Here is an 18,332-nt window from a genome sequence, read left to right as displayed (position 1 = left end):
ATTGCACATTTCAGCAAGAGGGCAGTTCTTGCTTTACATCATAAAAACATAAAAATCAACAATTGAAATGCTACATTTTTCCAAGTGCTGTCATTGCACATCAAAATATTGGTTAGTCTTGCATTCATAAAATATATCATGATAATTCCTAAAGACTTTTTAGAGAACATTCTGTATAATAATGAGACAAAAGATTCAGTTGTACTGACGAATCAGAGACAGTAGTGTGCTGGTCTGGAGAATCTGGGCAATTTGTTCTAATTGATTGAACCCTTCTCTGCTCTCCACAGAAAATCCTAAAGCTTAATAATATTTGGGTATCAGTTCCTGACCTTAAGCTCATGCACACTTGAGTTATGACAATAATCGAAAACACCCCAGCATGTCCACCTGAATTAAAATAATTGTGCAGAGAAGAGTGGGTCAAAGTTCATCCACAGTGATGTGAACGACACTCGATGGGATCTGCTGTGGCCAGTTATCAGGTGTGTTTACTTCAGGGAGGTAGGGTGGTTTGGATGAACTACATTTAGCGTTTTTCATTTAATCTGTGCATCATTATAGAACAAATGTTTTATCTTAAAAATTTAAATTTGATAGAAAAGTGGAAAAAAAGTGGAATTTAAAGTTTTTCCTCCATTGATGCATCAAAGCACTAAACAAAAGACGGGTCTAAAGATGCTACATCTGGAATTATTATTAGACTTAAATGAGGTCAGAAACAAATTCTTATGGGCTGTTATAGTCTTCTTTAAAGCCTCGGCTTTTCTTCTTTTACCAAAAGCAAACTGCTGCTTCTCAGAGACATTTTTGTTCAGGAGATGTTTTCTGTCAAAAACATCTCCTGTAGTTGGAAAGCATTCCTCTGAACGGTTTCCAGCCACAGCTCACAGCTAAACTATATCTGACTCTTGCTGCACTCAAACCAAAATTTTGTTTTCAAGAGATTCACATTTTTGATGATTTTTCTTTTTCACTTGCCAACAAAGGGAAAAGGAACAATTTATTTGTGCATCATTACTGAGATATTTCTTTCCATTTTTATTGCTGCAGAAGATCACTCAGAAATCCTCAGAGTTGATATGCACAGTTTTATTGCTTTAGGCAGAACGTCTTTTATAGGTAGAATACAAATTTAGTTTATGCCATAACAAGTTAGACTGTTGGCACGTTTTTATGAAATATTGTGGATATAAAGTAATGAAAGAGGTATGTTGAAATACCTTTCTGGCCACAAATGCCCTGCCAAATTGCTGCAACTCATCTTTTATGGACCAAACTGATCATTATGCACATTCCAAGCCAACAAGGCAGAGACACAAAGCAAACGGTGGCAGTGAGGAGCTCCTGACATATCTTGCCTTTTTGTTCACCCCGCTTCCTCCTCCGAGGTCCTCGGTGCAAATGGGGAAAGCTATATAAATAGTGGGAAGTAAAATGAGTGAAAGTGTTTCCTGGATCGTGTGTAGGTGAGTGTGTGCTTCTCACACACTTCTCGCAAGAAGAAGACGGGACTCTGGTTTTACGTGAAGAAGCAGATCTTGTAAATTCAGGTGGAAAGAAACCGCTAAGATGATGAATTGAGAAATGGGACAGAATGACTGGTAGGTCCTGAGGCATTCGTGGAGCCTGCCTGAATGCAAACCCAAGACAAAATCTGGTCCTTTTTTATACGTTAACATTTCTCTTTACAAAACGAACCCAAATATATTCAAAGGTAGTTGAAGGAGAATAAAACCCATCTATATGCTCTGTTTTTCAAAGTCTGTTTCTACTCCAGAACCTTTCCCAGGAAGCAGAATTTTTTTTTTTTGCTCACATGGTTTCCTTAATGGGCTGCACAGTGGCTCAGTTGGTAGCACTGTTGCCTTGTAGCAAGAAGGTCCTGGGTTTGATTCCCTGCCTGGGGTCTTTCTGCATGGAGTTTGCATGTTCTCCCTGTGCATGCGTGGGTTCTCTCAGGGTACTCCTCCCACAGTCCAAAAACATGACTGTTAGGTTAATTGGTCTCTCTAAATTCTCCATAGGTGTGAGTGTGTGTGTGCATGGCTGTCTGTCCCGTCTGTTTCTGTGTTTCCCTGCGACAGACTGGCGACCTGTCCAGGGTGTACCCCGCCTCTCGCCCGGAACGTTAGGTGGAGATAGACACTAGCAGCTCTGTTATGTTACTATATGTTACTGCATTTATGTCATACCAAGTAAAATCAAATAACCATCACCATCCCCCTGCATCACTACCTCATACATGCATCTGCTGCACGTTGGTGTATTTTGTCATTTTTACAACTTCTCCTTTTTAAACTGTATTCAGGCTCTTAAGGCCATAACACCAAAATTTATAAAAAGGCGTAAACTATAAAAGGCAAACAAAAGGAACACAGACCAGAGGTTGAACAGTGAAAACTGGGCAACAATGGAGAACATATTTTTTCTTCCAAGACAAAAGTAATGGGAGGAAAGCCTCCAGTTTTGAATTAGGGTTCATAAGGCAAAAGTTTTGTGGGTGGGAGAAATGTTTTTCTGAGAGTAGTAGCTTGGAGACTTAAAAACAAAACTGCTTTTCAGTCCAGTTTGTCTGTAATTTTTACCACAGAGAGAGAAAGAAAATATATACAGTATATCAAACACTAAAGTTCTGGAGGTATTCAGGTAGATGTAACTTTTGCTCCATCTGACCAGCGTTGTTGTTCTGGCAGTCAGCAGTATAGGCAGAAAATGTTATATTGGTGAACCATGTAGTGATTGGGCAACTCTCACTTTTCTCCACATAATACATCAGTGATTTACTCATGATGGTATAACTGCACTGTAATAATGTAAAGGTCAAAATATTGTTCTAAAGACTCCATCTGACAAACCAAACACAAGTCTTCGTAAGCTTAATTGTCCCACAACATGTTGTTTGGCTTGAAGAAGTAATATCTGCCATATTGTCACAGTATTCAGGGAAATACCTGCCGGCAGGAAATGGTGGCTGAACACTGCTCAATCTGATGCATTTAGGACGTCTTTGTACCTGTGTATCTTGTGAGCATGCAGTGCATTCACGTAAAGAAAACAAGGGGAATTTACAGAACAGATTAAACAGTGAGAGTTTGTTTCCGTTTTATTCCTCAGGGCTGTTAGCAGTAAAACCAAAACAAAACAAACAACGAAAAAAAAAGATGCTGTGTTCTCTGACAGATTTTGACTCTCGCTGCTTTCTGTCGTTATGAATCCAAAAAACATCAGATTTCACCTTGAGGAGAGCAAGAGCAGATCTGAACTTTGAGGAGTGTGCCCCCGCATGTGCACACCACCTGATTCAAAGCGTATGTGTCGAAAAGTTAAGCACTTCAGCGGGCATCTATGCCCCCGTGCCCCTTGCACATTGCCTTTCTATGACAGAAGGTTTGGATCTAATCAGGTCCTGGACCACACAGACGTTCCGGGGGGAGCCAGTCGGGAATCCGGGCCCCTTTCCCAAACGCAACATTCTGCCAAGAAAATCACCTTCCAGCCTGCCGGCTCCACCTTTGTGGCCCCAGCTTGTTCTCCTCCCCTTTTACCACCTTCTCCGCTTTCACAAAATGTGCTGTTTGCAGCCAGAAAAAGACAGAGGTGTGAGGTGGGTGTTGTTATGGCCCTGGTGCTCTCAGAGGCCACAAGAGGCCTCGTAGGCTTCATTACACCAGTGGGTGGGAGAAGCTGGCAGGGGGAGGGGTGGGAAGAGGGCATATGCAAGAAATGAGCTTGTTGGTCCTTTGTGAGTTTTTGCGCGTGTGTGTCTGTGGTCTTTTTTACAGTTGCAGTTGTTGCTCATTACAGAGGTGGCTGAGATGTGGGAATGAATGGGAAGGTGTAATGTGCACAGGCTGCGTGTCTTAAACAAGCCTCACAGGCTAAACATGGATCGCCGGATCAGGACTGTGTGAAGATGGGTTCTGATTCGTTCCACAAATTCCAAACTGAAAAATCTATGTTATTGTTCCTTGCAGAATAAGCAAAATTGATGGAGTCTGTGCTGTCGAAAGCGTATTCTCGAAGGAGTCTTCTGTTTGCAAAGCAACAGTGGGGATAATAATTCAGAGCACAAGGCGTGCAGAAAATGGCTCCCTGTATGCTGGAGTGCAGTGTAGCAAGATCAACCCATATTCCTTGGTGTCTATTGTTTCCACCTTTACGTATGCAGTGCTGGCCAGTAGTGTACACCCACTTGCCATCAGCATATATGTCATGTTCATTTTGGGCTTTCGATGACGCATTTAAACTGTTCAATTTGGAATGAATCTTTTTTTTTTATCCACAGAGGCTTTAAATTAAATACATCCTCACTGATATTTGAGTAAATGTCATAAAGCAAGTTTAAGAGAAACAGTGCACTTCTATAAATGAGCTTTTGGCATCATCACATTTGCCTTTTTGCCCACTCCTCTTATCAAATATTGTTCATTTAAATTGGTCAGTTTGGGTTGGATATTAGATTTAATATTAGATTTATAATATTTTATGTCCGGGATAATTTTCCTGTTAGAACATCCAGTTGTTTATTTCCAAAAAGGTGAGGGTTGACAAAGAAATAGTCCTCCTGCTTCATTTTCCATCCGCTTCCTGCCAGAACTTGGCAATAGTTCAGTAAAGAAGAGCTGCAGCTTGATCGTTTTCGTCTCTGTGAAACTCTGAGATGCCTCACCTCAGCCCATAGTCTGATAAATTCATCAGACGTTTTACAGGCTTTGCGTTTTTGCTTGATCATCTGCAGGTTTTCATCTGATTCACTAGGGCTTGTGTTATTTGAGGTGCATCTGGCGCCTAAATCCAAACCAGGTGCACAGACATAGGTTAATACTAAAGCTATTATGTCCTAAACTGAATAATTATATATATATATAGATATATATATATACATATATATATATATATATATATATATATATATATATATACCGTATATATATATAATTTTGGTACTTTAGCCAAAATTAAGCTGCTTTTATAGGGCATTTAGTTTCTTGGCCAGTTTAGTGCAGGATAAACACAACCAATATCAACAAATGTGGTCAGAATTTAGCCACAAAATTCCTGCTTCTTTTCAGCTGTTATTCTGTTCCAAAACTACTTTCTCTGTGAGGGAAAAACACAGTTTGATTAAAACATGAAGGCCCTGTTTAGAAATGTTATTTTCTTTTAGTGCAACTGTGTGCCTCATGTGCTCATAAAAATGTGTAGAACCTACACAGTCATAGTCATTTTAAAATACCAGAGCCATTACTCCTATTGATTAAGAATGCAGAGAGCATTTTTATGAAAAAAATTATACAAAGCTGTAAATATTACAGGAAGCTAATGCTCCCTTTTTTCCACCATTGGCACAATCAGCAAGAAATTGGTCTTTTTTTTTTTTTACCTGGCAGTATAAGCTGCAGAAGCTTTGCACTCCTCCTCACACTGCATACATCTTTTTTATGGTCGAGAAAGTGAGCACTTTGGTTTCTTCTCAATTAGTTTTTTCTGCAGATATCCAGGAAAAGTGGGGAAAAACACGGTTATAGATGATACAGTGAGTATGTAGTTGGAGGAAACGAGGACCTGCTGGTGAAACAAACAGCAAGTTTGTTCATTACTCATAAGTTTCACAAGTTGTACACATTCGTCAATGAAAGAAAAACGTGCAATGAATCAGTATTTAAACACTGAAAATGTACCCGGTGTTGGTTTTGGGCATTATAAATGTCACCAGGCAAATTACAAATCAGCCAATTTGATCCGGCTAGCAGAGCAGGAGGAGAACTTACTAAAAGCCGCAGAGGGAGGAACAGACACTCTAAAAAGCAGGAAACGTCTCTCCTGCGAGACAAATAATTTATTGTGGGCTCCACCTCGTACACACACAGCTGATGTGTACAGAAGTGTTTGTCAGCATCTTCCTGCTTCCAGTTTAGTGCATGCAGATGACTTTGGAAAGACATGATGTTTAAGTATTGACTCATACATTTTTGTAAAATAAGTTTACTTTGCGCACCAAACTGAGCAGTGTCTGTGTCTTTGACGCTTTTGTAGTTCAAATTTCGGAAACAGGGCTGTGTAAGAAATGTTTTTGTGTTTTAATGGATAGACGACAACAAAGTGGAAGAAAATTGTAAATAAAATACAAATAAATATCTGAAGTTTGTCATGCATTGCTATCTGGAGCCACGTAGTGAATAAATAAAGTCCACCTGTGTGTAATTTAACCTCAGTGTAAATTCAGCTGCTCCACATACTGTATGAGGCCTTTATGAAGATACGACAAGAAAAAAAAAACTGCTGAGAAAAAGCCGTTAGAGATCAAATTTAACGTTTGCAACATGACTTCAGTATCAGAAGGTCCTCTGCAAAACTGAGCTTTTGGGCCTCCATGCATAATGCTATGTATGGGGTACACATTCATAACTATACACACAACATCCCCATTGTGAATCACGGTGATGGCAACATCATGCCACTGGCAGTTCTTTGAGGAAACCTTTAAAAGGCTACTGCTACAACTAGTGAGTTAGTTTCAGTTGTAAGGTTCTCTTGTAGCTGTGGTAGAAAAAACATTTTAAAATAAACAGTTTCAGCCAAATGCTTGGAGCCTCGTCCTTAAGTTTTATTTTCTATATTGACATCCTGGTATAATTGTTAGCAATCATCCCGAAGTTGTCCAGCTGTTTTTTACATGTTCACACCAGAGGCGTCGGGTGTTTTGTTCACCAGGATGCTGGTCTTAAAGTTTGAGATCAATCAAGGCAAATCCAGGGTGTGTTTTGACGCAGAAGGGGATGAGAATTTTATCAGGACGCTGACCTTTTTGAGTTTCTTGCTGGCCACAAACACCGTCAACAGAGCTTCTTTGGGTGGATGAGGTGGGGGGAATCAGTCGAAGCAGAAAAGAGTGATAAAGAGCATCGATTGCTGTGTGTCTGTGCGTGCGTGTGTGTAGGTAAACCTTTTCTCGCCATCTGTTTCAGCACTATCATCTCAGTCTGGAAACAGAGTGAAGTACGAACTAATACACAATACAGTATTTAAGCACCAACCTGCCAGATTTTAGATGTATAATTATCAAGTTGTATTATTGGGTTTTATTTCTGCAGTAATTGTGACAAATCGTCCATCTCTGTGCTTTTTTTATGAGGAAATAAAGCACTCCAACAGTTTCAGACAGATTGCTGCTTCTCTTAAGGTGGGCCTTGAAAAACAGGTGGACATGTGTTTGTCTTGGCTGATGTGGGAGGGGGGAAAAAAATACATTTTCCTGCAGTTAATCTACTTTGTTTTCTAAAATCTCCACCTTTTAGCTGTACTGCAAAGCTCTTACCCTCCTTAAGGAGAAGAGAGTAACTACTGTTGAAGGGAAATGGAAGAAAAGAGGAGAGATTCATTTGTTTTGCTAGCACTTTGTAGGACTTTGTTTTGTCTTTGCCAATGAATGGAAGAAAGGGAAGGAATCAGAGGGAAGAGGAAGTAGAAGTGAGAGGGGAGTTGGTTTCTTTTCCCCTCTCTTTAATGTGTGGCTTTAAATTTATTTGGCTGAATTCTTAGGTTTTCAGCTTATGATACTGGTGGGCCATTCAGTTTGTTTTTGTACAGGAATTATTCATGTGTGAAAGTAGAAATGTGACTTGAAAAAGTATTCACACCCTTTAGACTTTTTTTCACATTTTGTCACCTTACAACCATTATCTCTTATGTATTTTAAGAATTTGTGATACACCATAACAAAGTGGTTAAAAAAAAAGAAAGAAAATAAAAACAAAGTGACTTTGGTTGTAAATGTAAAAAATCTAACTATTTTTCTCATCATTTACTGAGAACATTATTTTTAAAAAATGACTTGAATGTTTTGGACATAATACAATTATTCAGGACTGGCAAACATTAAAAATCAACCCGTTAATGCACATTGCCATTGACTTGAAGCGCACGCTGTTGAGTCATTGATTTTTCTTTTCTTGTGACGTGGTAAGCAGTTCAAGTAAACAAACTAAATCTCCTCTGATTGCATTGACATTTCATTGTCAGTATTATACATAGAGAGCAAAGATTCAGAGAGAACTTCTCCTCAATTTCTCCAATAAAGATATTGTTATTGCTATGTTTGAACTAGCTGCTAGCTTTTCTGATCCGTTATATGCACCTTGTTAAAACAATTAGGCATGTTCCTAAAACAAAATAATGAATTACACATTTGTTTCCAGTCCATTTTAAAGACATTTTGTCAGTTTTAGATGTTCTGTTTTTCCACTGCTATGCAGCATTTTTTAAATTATTATTATTACTACTTAAGGGTTGTGTCCAGATTATATTCCTTTTTACAAGCAACATGTTTGTGATAGTGTCAGAAAACAGATGTTTTGTAATGAAGGCTAAAACTTCAGCTGCATACAAACTCGCAAGCTCACAAAACATCTGTTGCTCCCTCCATCATGATGCAACTCTTTCAGATTCATAGCCTGTTTACTGTAAATCTGCAATAAAATGTTAAGAATGAGGGACTTTGCAGGAAAAAAAGGAAGGCATAAAAGAAAGAGGGAGGTAATTGGTCAGATAGCTGTGTCCTAGAACTATGCAGATGTCTCATGAAAATGTATGTTTTTGACCTCTTGTCAGGTTCGGTGCCAGGCACCAGTCTGTTCTCCTTCTCCTCGAACAACTGCTGCTGACAGGCCACTAAGCAAAAAATTGCTGAGGATCAACAAAATGTGTGCTCAGAAAGTAGGAAAATTCAAACGTGGACATCGCTTCTGTGTGTGTGTGTGTGTGTGTGTGTGTTTGTATTTCGGTTCGGCTTGCCTAAAATAAAGATTCTGAATTCGCCAATGTGAGAAGTTGACAACAGCAACAACAACACAAGAGGCGACATGATGAGTTAAGAGATGTTAGAGAGCTACTGCAGCAGCCGACAGTCAGATGTTGGAAGTAAATGATTCGGCTTTGTTTACAAATTTTATAGATAGCCACATGCGTAGAGTTTCTAATAGTTTTGCTTCTAAAGTATTAAACGCTGAATCACTTGTAAACATAATCTAGAGTTTATGCAAATGGCTGCCTGTACATGTCAACACAACAAGGTCACATATCACAACATGGCCACTTCACCCTCACCTGAAGCCACATGTTAAAGTTTCTCCAGCAACAAATTTGCAAACTGGTGGAATAAACTGAAATGGAGCAGAGAAGCTGATTTTTATGTCTGTCGCTGCTGGACTATTCCTCCCCACTTTTCACTGCAGTCTAACCTATAATCAGAGCACTTTCACCACATCCACAGGTCAGCTCTGCTTCCCTGCCCTGTCACTTAACCTCTAATTAGTCAGGTCAGCAATATGAGCTGAGGTCGCTGACCCCACGTCTGGTACGGGGGTGTGAAGTCTAACAAAGGTTGTCTTCGCAAGATCAACTTTTTCAGGCTGCCCAAGAATGCACTGTGATCCTCGAAAGGTTTACGCTGCCTTGTAAAAGTATTTATCACAAACAATGAACATGTGAAATTGTATTGAATAAAAAGATGGGGTTTTTTTAATATAAATCATATTCTGTAAAACAGAAAACAGACATTTTTGCCCTTTCTGTTTTGCAAAATCTCAGTCAACTCAGAATGTCAGTGCCCCAGTCTTACTATAAGGTTTTTAATTGGATTTACAACATGACTTTGACAAGGCCACTTTAACACATGAATATGTTTGTATCAAAAAGATCCTTTTGTTGTATGTTGAAGGTTTTTCTTCTGCTGGAAGGTTAACCGCCACCCCAGTGTCAGGTCTTGTGCAGCCTCTGATAGTTTTTATTCTCAAAAGAAGAGGAAAATGATAGTTCCATCTATGATATTCTTCTTTGTAAAAATACATGCCGCAGTTTTAACCCTTTCATGCACAGTAGTCACTACTGTGGACAGCCATCTAAAAGCCTTTTTCTTGTGCTTCTTGTGGATTTTTATGTTATAAATGCACACAGACCACTGAAGTGGACACTAATGCATCATAAAATAAGCTATCAACTACTGGCCATCAGCTGAAAATGCAAGAAATTATTTTTGTTAAATCCAATATGGCCGACAGACAATAAAGCATGCCAACCGACCCTGTCCCTCCTTCTACTGTAGACGACTCTTGCACGTAAAAAAAATATTGACATCAGATAACCCCTAAAGAACAATACTACTGATGTACAGTATTTATCAAATAACAACTTTGTATTTGGAGAAAATTACAATTGATCACCTAAAAAATAAAATAAAAATAATAAACAAATTTTGACAAATTCTTTTTCCTACCTTTTTTATGCCTTAAGAAAATAAACAAAATGGGGAAAAAAATCCTGACACAAAGGATCATAATTCATGCATGAAAGGGTTAATAGTTTATCATGTTGGTTTAACTGTTGAAGAAAAAATCCCAATAAAAATGCATGCAAGTTTGAGGGGGTTTAGTCAGACTCATCATGCACTGACTGATTCCTCAGACCACTTTCAAAAGGATGTTTGGTATGCTTTATGCAGCCACATCTATTTATTTGTTTCCATGCACATATTTTATAGCCCACCTACTTTACCGAACAGCCGTCACGTAGGCAGAAGGAATTCCACAAGGACAGTTTTATGGAAGGACATAAACAAAAGAATCTTGTTTATCCTGAGCACATCAATTGTGTCAATTTGTTAATTTTTGCTTGGCAGCAACTGCACAATGGCCGTGTGTTTACAGTTCCAAAGCTCGCTGTCTATTTTGTTGAGGTGTTAGATTTTAATCTATTTCTGTGATCAGACAGTTAGGGGATTGTAGTTTCAAATTGCAGTTAATTGTAACGTTTGATATTGCAAATGTCTAATGTTTCTTAGTTTGTCTTTTGATGTTGTTGAATAATGAGTAGGTAAAATGTGGAAAAAGCTGTCAAATTAACTCATCTATTGTTGCAATTTCAAAACCTTCCGTTGAAAAAATGTCAGAAAAATCCAACCTTTGATTTTAAATTTAGCGCCAATTATGTATGTGCAATTATTACAGACTTCAAAGGAACAAGAGAGAGCAGAACTTTCAGCAGATAACAAGAAGGCTGAACAGAGTACAACAAAGCTCTGATTTGTCTGTTTAAACCTTCAACTTTTACCTGTAATGGAACATCTAGGTTTTATCAATCTTATCTGAGTTAAAGATCTATATTTTGCGGGAAATGTACAAAAACACTGCTAATTTAGAAATCTTAGTTAAGATGCTACAGACAGTTTGGGATAACAACTATTTTTTTAATAAAATTGTAAAAATCCAGGGCATACACCTCTAATATTTTTCACTTTATTGCAGCTCATAAGGACAGTAACAGTCTAAAATATGAATCATCGGGTCAGAGTTTACCAAAGTTGTAGATTAGAATACAGTTTATCTCTAAAACTATTTTTGAATTTACTTGTCCAGTAGGTCCAGCGGACCTACAGTTGTCCAAATATTTAGTTACACTCAGCACAGGGATATTTAATCCCATTCACATCTTTGCTCATTTAAAACTAATGGCAAACTGTTGAGTCTCTGAGAAGCTGCACTCACTGGATGTATGTTACTTCTACATTCAGTTAACCTTTGTCTCTCCGATCATCCTTAACTTAAACCTTCTCACTTATTAAACTGTCTGTGTATATTCGGCAGCATTAAATTCTGTGTTGCACATAAATAAATTTAAAAAATAAATAAAGTTGTAATGGGCATCATGCTTGCTGTGATGGTTCCGTACCACAACTCAGACTTGACAAGTAAAACTAGGAGTCTGTTCTGAAAGCAAATTTGATTTGTGTCTGTTCTAAAAGCAAAAGCAAACCAGTTCGGAACGTAACACTTTGCCTCTGCTTCACCACCATCCCACCATCCCTGTTTTCCTCTTTGTTTTTTAATGAGGGACATGGATTCTTTTTCTTCAGCCGTTAGAAGGAAATACGTAGGTTTTTTTTGTTCCTCAACTTCTCCAGGACTTGTGGTTCATTCACTGGTTGGTTGTCTGCTTTCCTTTTACGGCTTTTGGGGCAATTAGACATTTGGTCTGTTTAATTAAAATCATAATCATTTTAATCCTTAATTATAAATGTCAGATTTGTATATTTTTTTTATGTCACAGTGATTGTTTTCTTTGTAGCATTGCCCACTCAGTGAGCCAATGATCGATGTATTTCATCGATCATTGGCCTACTTTGTTCAGTTTTGATCCATGACAATTGACCCTAAATAAATTGCCCTAATGTGAATATAGCACTGGCATGATTTTGTGGCCCCACAGATGTTTACTTATTTAGTTGCCACTAAAACTTTAGTAAGACTTTTGAAAAGGTGATCACTATTACAAATCACTTCACCTAAATATACTATGTGGCACCTAGTAAGTGTTCACTGCTTCTAGGGGAAAAAAAGCTGAATACCTCTAAAATCTGCATTTTGACAGGTCTTGTTGCTCTCTGATTAAAGTTTGCATCATCTTTATTCCAACGTTGACTTGCATAATCTTTTCCTCACTTTTTCATCAACTTTTCCACCCCCATTTTATAAACTGTGTATTATCTTAAATCAATTTTATCTCACTTGCTTTCTTTCCCACCTTATCTCGACAAAATGAATTTTCATCCTCCGACCCCCGGGTAGAGGATATTAATGTTAGCAGAACTTCCTGCATGGGAGCAAGAGCAAACAAGGACACAGTAGCTAAGAAAATGTGAGAATTATGCTACTTGTGAGTGGAGCAGATAAGTTGTGCTACAAACATTTTCTAAGGCAACTCTTGGAGAATTTTCATTTTGACAAAGTCTTAGTCTGATATCAGTTCTCTATGTTTGATCCTTACTTTGTTTCAACATTAATTGTAATATCACTAGCATGTTTTGATAGAGTGCTAAAGTCTGTAGCAAAAAGTGAAATAGAATCAGCGTTACACACTAGACAAAAATTTATCTGGAGAAATTTAGTTGTATTCCACTCACTGTTGTAATCCACTGTTATCTCTTGAAGTCTTCTCCCGGTGTCTCTACCTCTTAGATTTTTATCGTCTTCTTTCTTTTCAAGCACTTCACTGACATGCTGGGTCGTCTTCCTTCAGTGACAACTGCCACTCTGAGTAGTGTTGTTCTCAGGGCAACCTGTTTGTGTTTTTAGGTCTTTCCTGACTCATTGGCAGTCAGAACCAGTCCCTATTTCTTGTTGCCTCTCTAAATGCAGGTCATAACAAATCAAAGGGTTTCCATAATGTTCCCTGACAGCCTGGCTTTTAATGGAGAGCAAGATGAAAACAGTTTTAAACACAAGATTGAAAAGATTGAAGTTTCTTTTAAAGTGGGTTGGCCGTTTTTTAACCAGAGAGTTAATGTTTCAATGTTATTGCAGTTGCTAATCAAACAATACCCTTTTTTTTTCTTCCCCTTTCCTCTCCCCTCATTGTCCCAGTGTGATAAACAACTAATTGTATTTGCCACAAACACGAACTGAGGCTGGTTCCACTTGTGGCAGAAGTTGATGTGATAGAGAGAGGCCCTTTGATAAAGGACACTCCATTAGCGGTTTGCCTCCCAGCTTTATGTCATCACCCTCCCTGCCACTCTCAGCAGTTGTGCTCGGGTAGAAGAGCCTGAAGCTCAGACTTGTACGGATTTCCAAATCCGCAGACTCTGCAAAAATATTTTGCAGAAATATCATGTGTTCAGGTTTATTCTGGAGGTCGTTGTTTTACTGAAAGCTGCAGAGGTAGATGTTTTGGGGATTCTTTTGGTTGTAATTTGTCTGTGTAATAGTGACAAGATGTACCATTAATTTACTGCATTCTTTCAACTGTTATTTCAATCAGTAGATAAATAAAAATAAATTGAAAGTTTGCCTTCATTTTTTTTTCTCTTAAATGAGTTTGAGCTTCATAAATATACCATTCTTTGGGTGTTATTTGTCCCATCTTATTATAAACCTGCTTAGATTGAAAAATGCAAAGCAAACTGTTCTGCAGTGATGGGTTTAATGGTTTTATCTGCAATCTTAAACTTTAAGTAAGAGACAGCAGATGAGGCATGGAATGAAGACACAACACAACCTTTAATTAAGTGCACCAATAAAAACACACAACTGAGACTGATGCATGGGGGGGATGTTATTAGACTACACATGCATGGCGTTCCTATTTTTCTATTCTGTTCTATTCTAAAGAACTCACAGCACATATTTTTTCAGTTTTTTTTGTTTGTTTTGATTTGGTTTTTTTCCCCAATTCATCGCCCATAATTCTTAGGAAAGAAAACAGAATCCATAAAATGATGAGCTATGGAAGGTCAGCCCTTAGACTGAAATTGATACCAACCAGAAAAAGCCTAATCTAAAGGAAACATTGTGGGAATGTCAGAAATGCAGATAATTCTAATCTTCCTGTAGACAAGTTAAAATATTAAATGTAAGTGTTACAAGCTCAGATAAGACCAATGTCTCTATAAGAGACCACCAGCTGGTAAATATTGTCTGTTACAGTGCTTCCCTGCAGAACAAGGTGTTTGTGCAGACTTTTGAACAGATCTTTAAAGTGTGTTTGATTTTAATCCTGAACTTTACTCATTAAAAATATTAAATACCTCTAAATTGTCCATGGCAGTTTGTTCTGCAATTACTGTTAATTATGTCTTAAATTTTGACTGCCATTCATTCAGATTAATTTGGAGAATTGAACTCCCCTTATTGGGTAATTTTGTTATTTTTATCTCTGGCACCAAGTATTTGGGTATTGTTATTTTCTAACAAAACTAAAAATACAATGATGCAGGGAACCAAAATAAAAAATCATTTATTGTGAGATGCATAGCAATCCCTGCAGACGTACAAAATAACTAATATATTTGCCATAATTAATTTGGGCCTAAGAAATATCCCGAAGGAAGGTACAAAAGCTGCATAGTTGTGAATTTCATGTGGCAGATGGCTCTTTTTGATTCCTGAACAAAGTTAGGTACAAAATGATCCCAGCATCCGAATAACCAAAACCTGTTGGTTGATTTGTGGATCTTAGAACAGTTTTCATTAAAATTGAGGTTACATTTCTGGGCTCTGTCTTTTTTCTATTTTATCTCTCTGTCTAAAGTTGTACCCATATACCTTTATTGACAAGATGTGGCTGTGGAGAGGAAACCACCTTCACACTTTGAATAAATATAGAACTGTTATGTTGCACAGCAGCCCTATGCTCAACTTCAGTAATTTAAAATTCCTAATTTCAGATTTGTGAAGCATTTAAAAACTCATTAGCAATTAATTGAAATTGATTGATGTGATTGCTTCAACCCTGGAATTTGATTTAAAGTCAAATTTTCTCTAAATATCATCTGTTTGATGGTGTGGTGTTTACCAGAGCGTGGTATCTCTCTCTCTCTCTCTCTCTTTTTTTTATTGCTTTGTCATTAAATGTTTGCTTATCATTCATTGCTAAATCTCCTATTGAAGGTTTGCTTGCACGATAAGATGCTTTAGAAAAAATAAATACTTGCAAGAAAATCAGTTTGAGTCAGGAAAGCAATAATAATATCCATTCTCTCTGAGGTCAGCATCCTGGCCAGTCCCTGACTGTTCAGGATTAGAAAGATACTGAATAATGGGATTAACAGAGGAACAGATAAAGCTGTCGAAAGAAAACAAGAGAAGACATCAAGACCCTCCAAGTGCTTCCAGATTACACTGGTCATAATAACTGCTTAAGCATGTATGGTAGGAGACATTCCTTACGATTTCAGCTTTCAGGAACTAGTCAATTGGAGAACAAAGACAGGAGACTTTTTGACCTGCAGACCACCTTCTTTACTATTGTCACTATTGATTTGGTATGTGACTCAGAGGATCCCTCCTTCTGCTGCATGCTCAAGATACAGCCAGTTTCATCTGACCAGGGTCATGCTGTGAGAGATGAAATATGAGATTTGCATCCAGGGGACTTTGGAGCATTAGACCGTGAAGGCACAACATGTGGTGAAGGTGTTGCTTTCTCATTCGCACTGCAGTTTGTCTTTGTGAAAATGTGTTAGTGATAAGTAACGAGAAAGGTTGGAAGAAAGTTTCTTGCTGGCCGTCGCTTTGGAATTGTTTTTGAATCTTTCATTTGCTTCTCCTTTGCAACCGTTAGTGTGATGGTTTTTTTTGCGCTGTCGAGCAGAGAAACGATTCTTGCCTGGTTGGTGTCGTCTTAAGCGAAGAATCCAGTTGATGTGTTTTTCGTCGCAAGGACAGTTTAAAAGTGTCTCTGAAATCCCCTGATATAGAAATAAGGAGATATGTAGGAGGTGCTTGGCTTCAAAATTTTACTTCTTGCCATAAAGCGTTGTTGTAGTAGTTCCAACTTCACCACAGTCAGTAAATCCCAACCAATAAACTTATATATAATCATTTCTGACATCATTTGGCCACACCCACAAAGATCAGGAAAGCATTTTTTTTTTTTTTTTTGCATGTTAATTTTTCAATTTAAAATTATAAAAAAATACTGTTACTACTTGGCAGAAATCCAGGGACAATGGAGCCATTGTTTTCTCTCCTGGAGATGCTGTAATCTTTTTCTGTACTTGTGTGTTCTCCTGCAGGGTGTCTCCCATTCCTCCTTCCGTCTGCCTAAGAGCGACGTCCACCTCCAGCCCTGGCTGCAGGGCCAGCAGATTTACCCCCGCGGTTTCCCCAACCTCTTCTGTGTCCTGAAGCTTCACACCCAGCAACAACCTCACAGGGGGTCAACCCCCCCTCACCCCCTACCCTCCGCCCTCCACGGCTCCCCTCCCAGGTACTCCAGGGACGAGACGACTCTGTGCTTTACAGACAGACCCCTCCGGACCGTCGAATGACGAGCGTGCTTCGGAGGGCGGGGCTTGCCTCAGTCTCTCATGATTGGCTGCTGGATGGAATTGAGGTGAATGGAACACATGCCCAAGGAGCAGGACTCTAACCCATCAGAGGGAGAAGAGAAACAGTGAGTTCAAGTCTTTTGGACATTTTTTTTCTTTTCATGTCACCAGGTTTTTTTTGTTTGTTTTTTTCTCTTTTAATAGGCACTTTTTACATTATTGGAGCATCAGCGGTAAAACACACTTTGCTCACCGGTCTTTTTACTCCATGTGTGAACGGTTTCAAGTGGACTTTGGCCTGTAGCTGCTTTTAGCCTCGATATGTTGACCTTTACGTTCGGTTCTTGAGTAGCAGAGCTGAGTGCAAACAAACACTGTACTGTCTAAGCTACTGCTACTTATTGAAAAAAACAATATTAGTGACACGGAGGGCAAGAGGAAGGCAACAGGAGCCTTTTAAAGGAAAAGTCTTGGGGCTGGGGTCCAATAGAAAGGGTTATCATTTATCATCAGTCTACTTTGATATTTAAAAACTCTGTGGAGGAAAATTCTGAACTTATTGAGCTGATTTGTGTGGGAATTTTAAAGGTGCTGCTCTGACCCTGACTGGGAATTAATTAAATTAATGCAAATTAAGGTATGCATTTGTTAAGGTCTCACTTCAACTCAGTTGTTTTCTTAATTTTGTCTCATGGATTAAATATTGCAGAACAGTATTTACCTAGCTACAAAACTTAGCTTAGAATGCAGGCATGGTGATCACCCAGCCTATTAAAACTTATTTTGGCAAAAGAAGGGCAATAAGAACTTTTTGTTAGCTTTCAATTTACCCCCAGATGAATGTCACCAGACCTTTGACTTTCAAGATCTTAAATATATCTGACCTCTTCTTACATAACGGTAACTAAAATGAACAACATCAAAACACATTTTCTATTATATATGTGCCGTTTGAAGGAATACTTGTAAAAATGCTGTTTTGTTGTATAGGTATTAGTCAACATCCTGCCACCTACTGGTCGGACAGTGCACAAAAACAAAAATGAAATCTTCAAACACAGAATAAAACATCTATTCACATGATGTCTTTACAGGTAAAAACTTACTGATTTTTTGTCTGTGTGGGGAAACTATTTGTATTTGCTTTTTTTAACCAATAATTTAGGTAAGCTTCATAGCAGTTTTATCACATTACATTGGGACTGCAGAATATACAGGTGTGTGGTTGTTGGCCGCTATATTCTATAACATAAATGTGTATGAATTCACCCTTTGACTGGTGAATTCTTTGACAGGTCTATTCAATCTGGTGCTGAAGACCTATGACAGTTCGCAGCAGACTACAGTGCAAAGCGAGTGCTGAGAGCATCACAGTAACATCTGAGAAAGAGTTGAAAAAAATGTAGATCACAGTATTCAACCGTATCACATGATTTCCTAAAATCATGCAGTCCTACATTAAACAATAGCAGAGAATGGTAAAATATGTGGCCACTTAAATTTCGTA

At 38.3% G+C, this 18,332-nt stretch overlaps 1 protein-coding gene across 1 annotated transcript in view; it reads left to right on the top strand.

The window, feature by feature from the left end:
• The window catches only part of LOC102237580 (thyroid hormone receptor alpha), a 133,125-nt gene that overhangs the window by 76,404 nt on the left and 38,389 nt on the right, over nt 1–18,332 (top strand). The window contains exon 4 of the mRNA XM_005794730.3: nt 16,571–16,950. Within this exon, the coding sequence (XP_005794787.1) occupies nt 16,895–16,950 (56 nt within the window). The 5' untranslated portion in view covers nt 16,571–16,894. The remainder of the gene's footprint in view (nt 1–16,570; nt 16,951–18,332) is intronic.

Source organism: Xiphophorus maculatus, chromosome 10, assembly GCF_002775205.1.
Source record: "Xiphophorus maculatus strain JP 163 A chromosome 10, X_maculatus-5.0-male, whole genome shotgun sequence".
Lineage (NCBI taxonomy): Eukaryota > Metazoa > Chordata > Actinopteri > Cyprinodontiformes > Poeciliidae > Xiphophorus > Xiphophorus maculatus.
The sequence above is the reverse complement of the archived record's forward strand: the minus strand, read 5'-3'. Positions and strand labels throughout refer to the sequence as shown.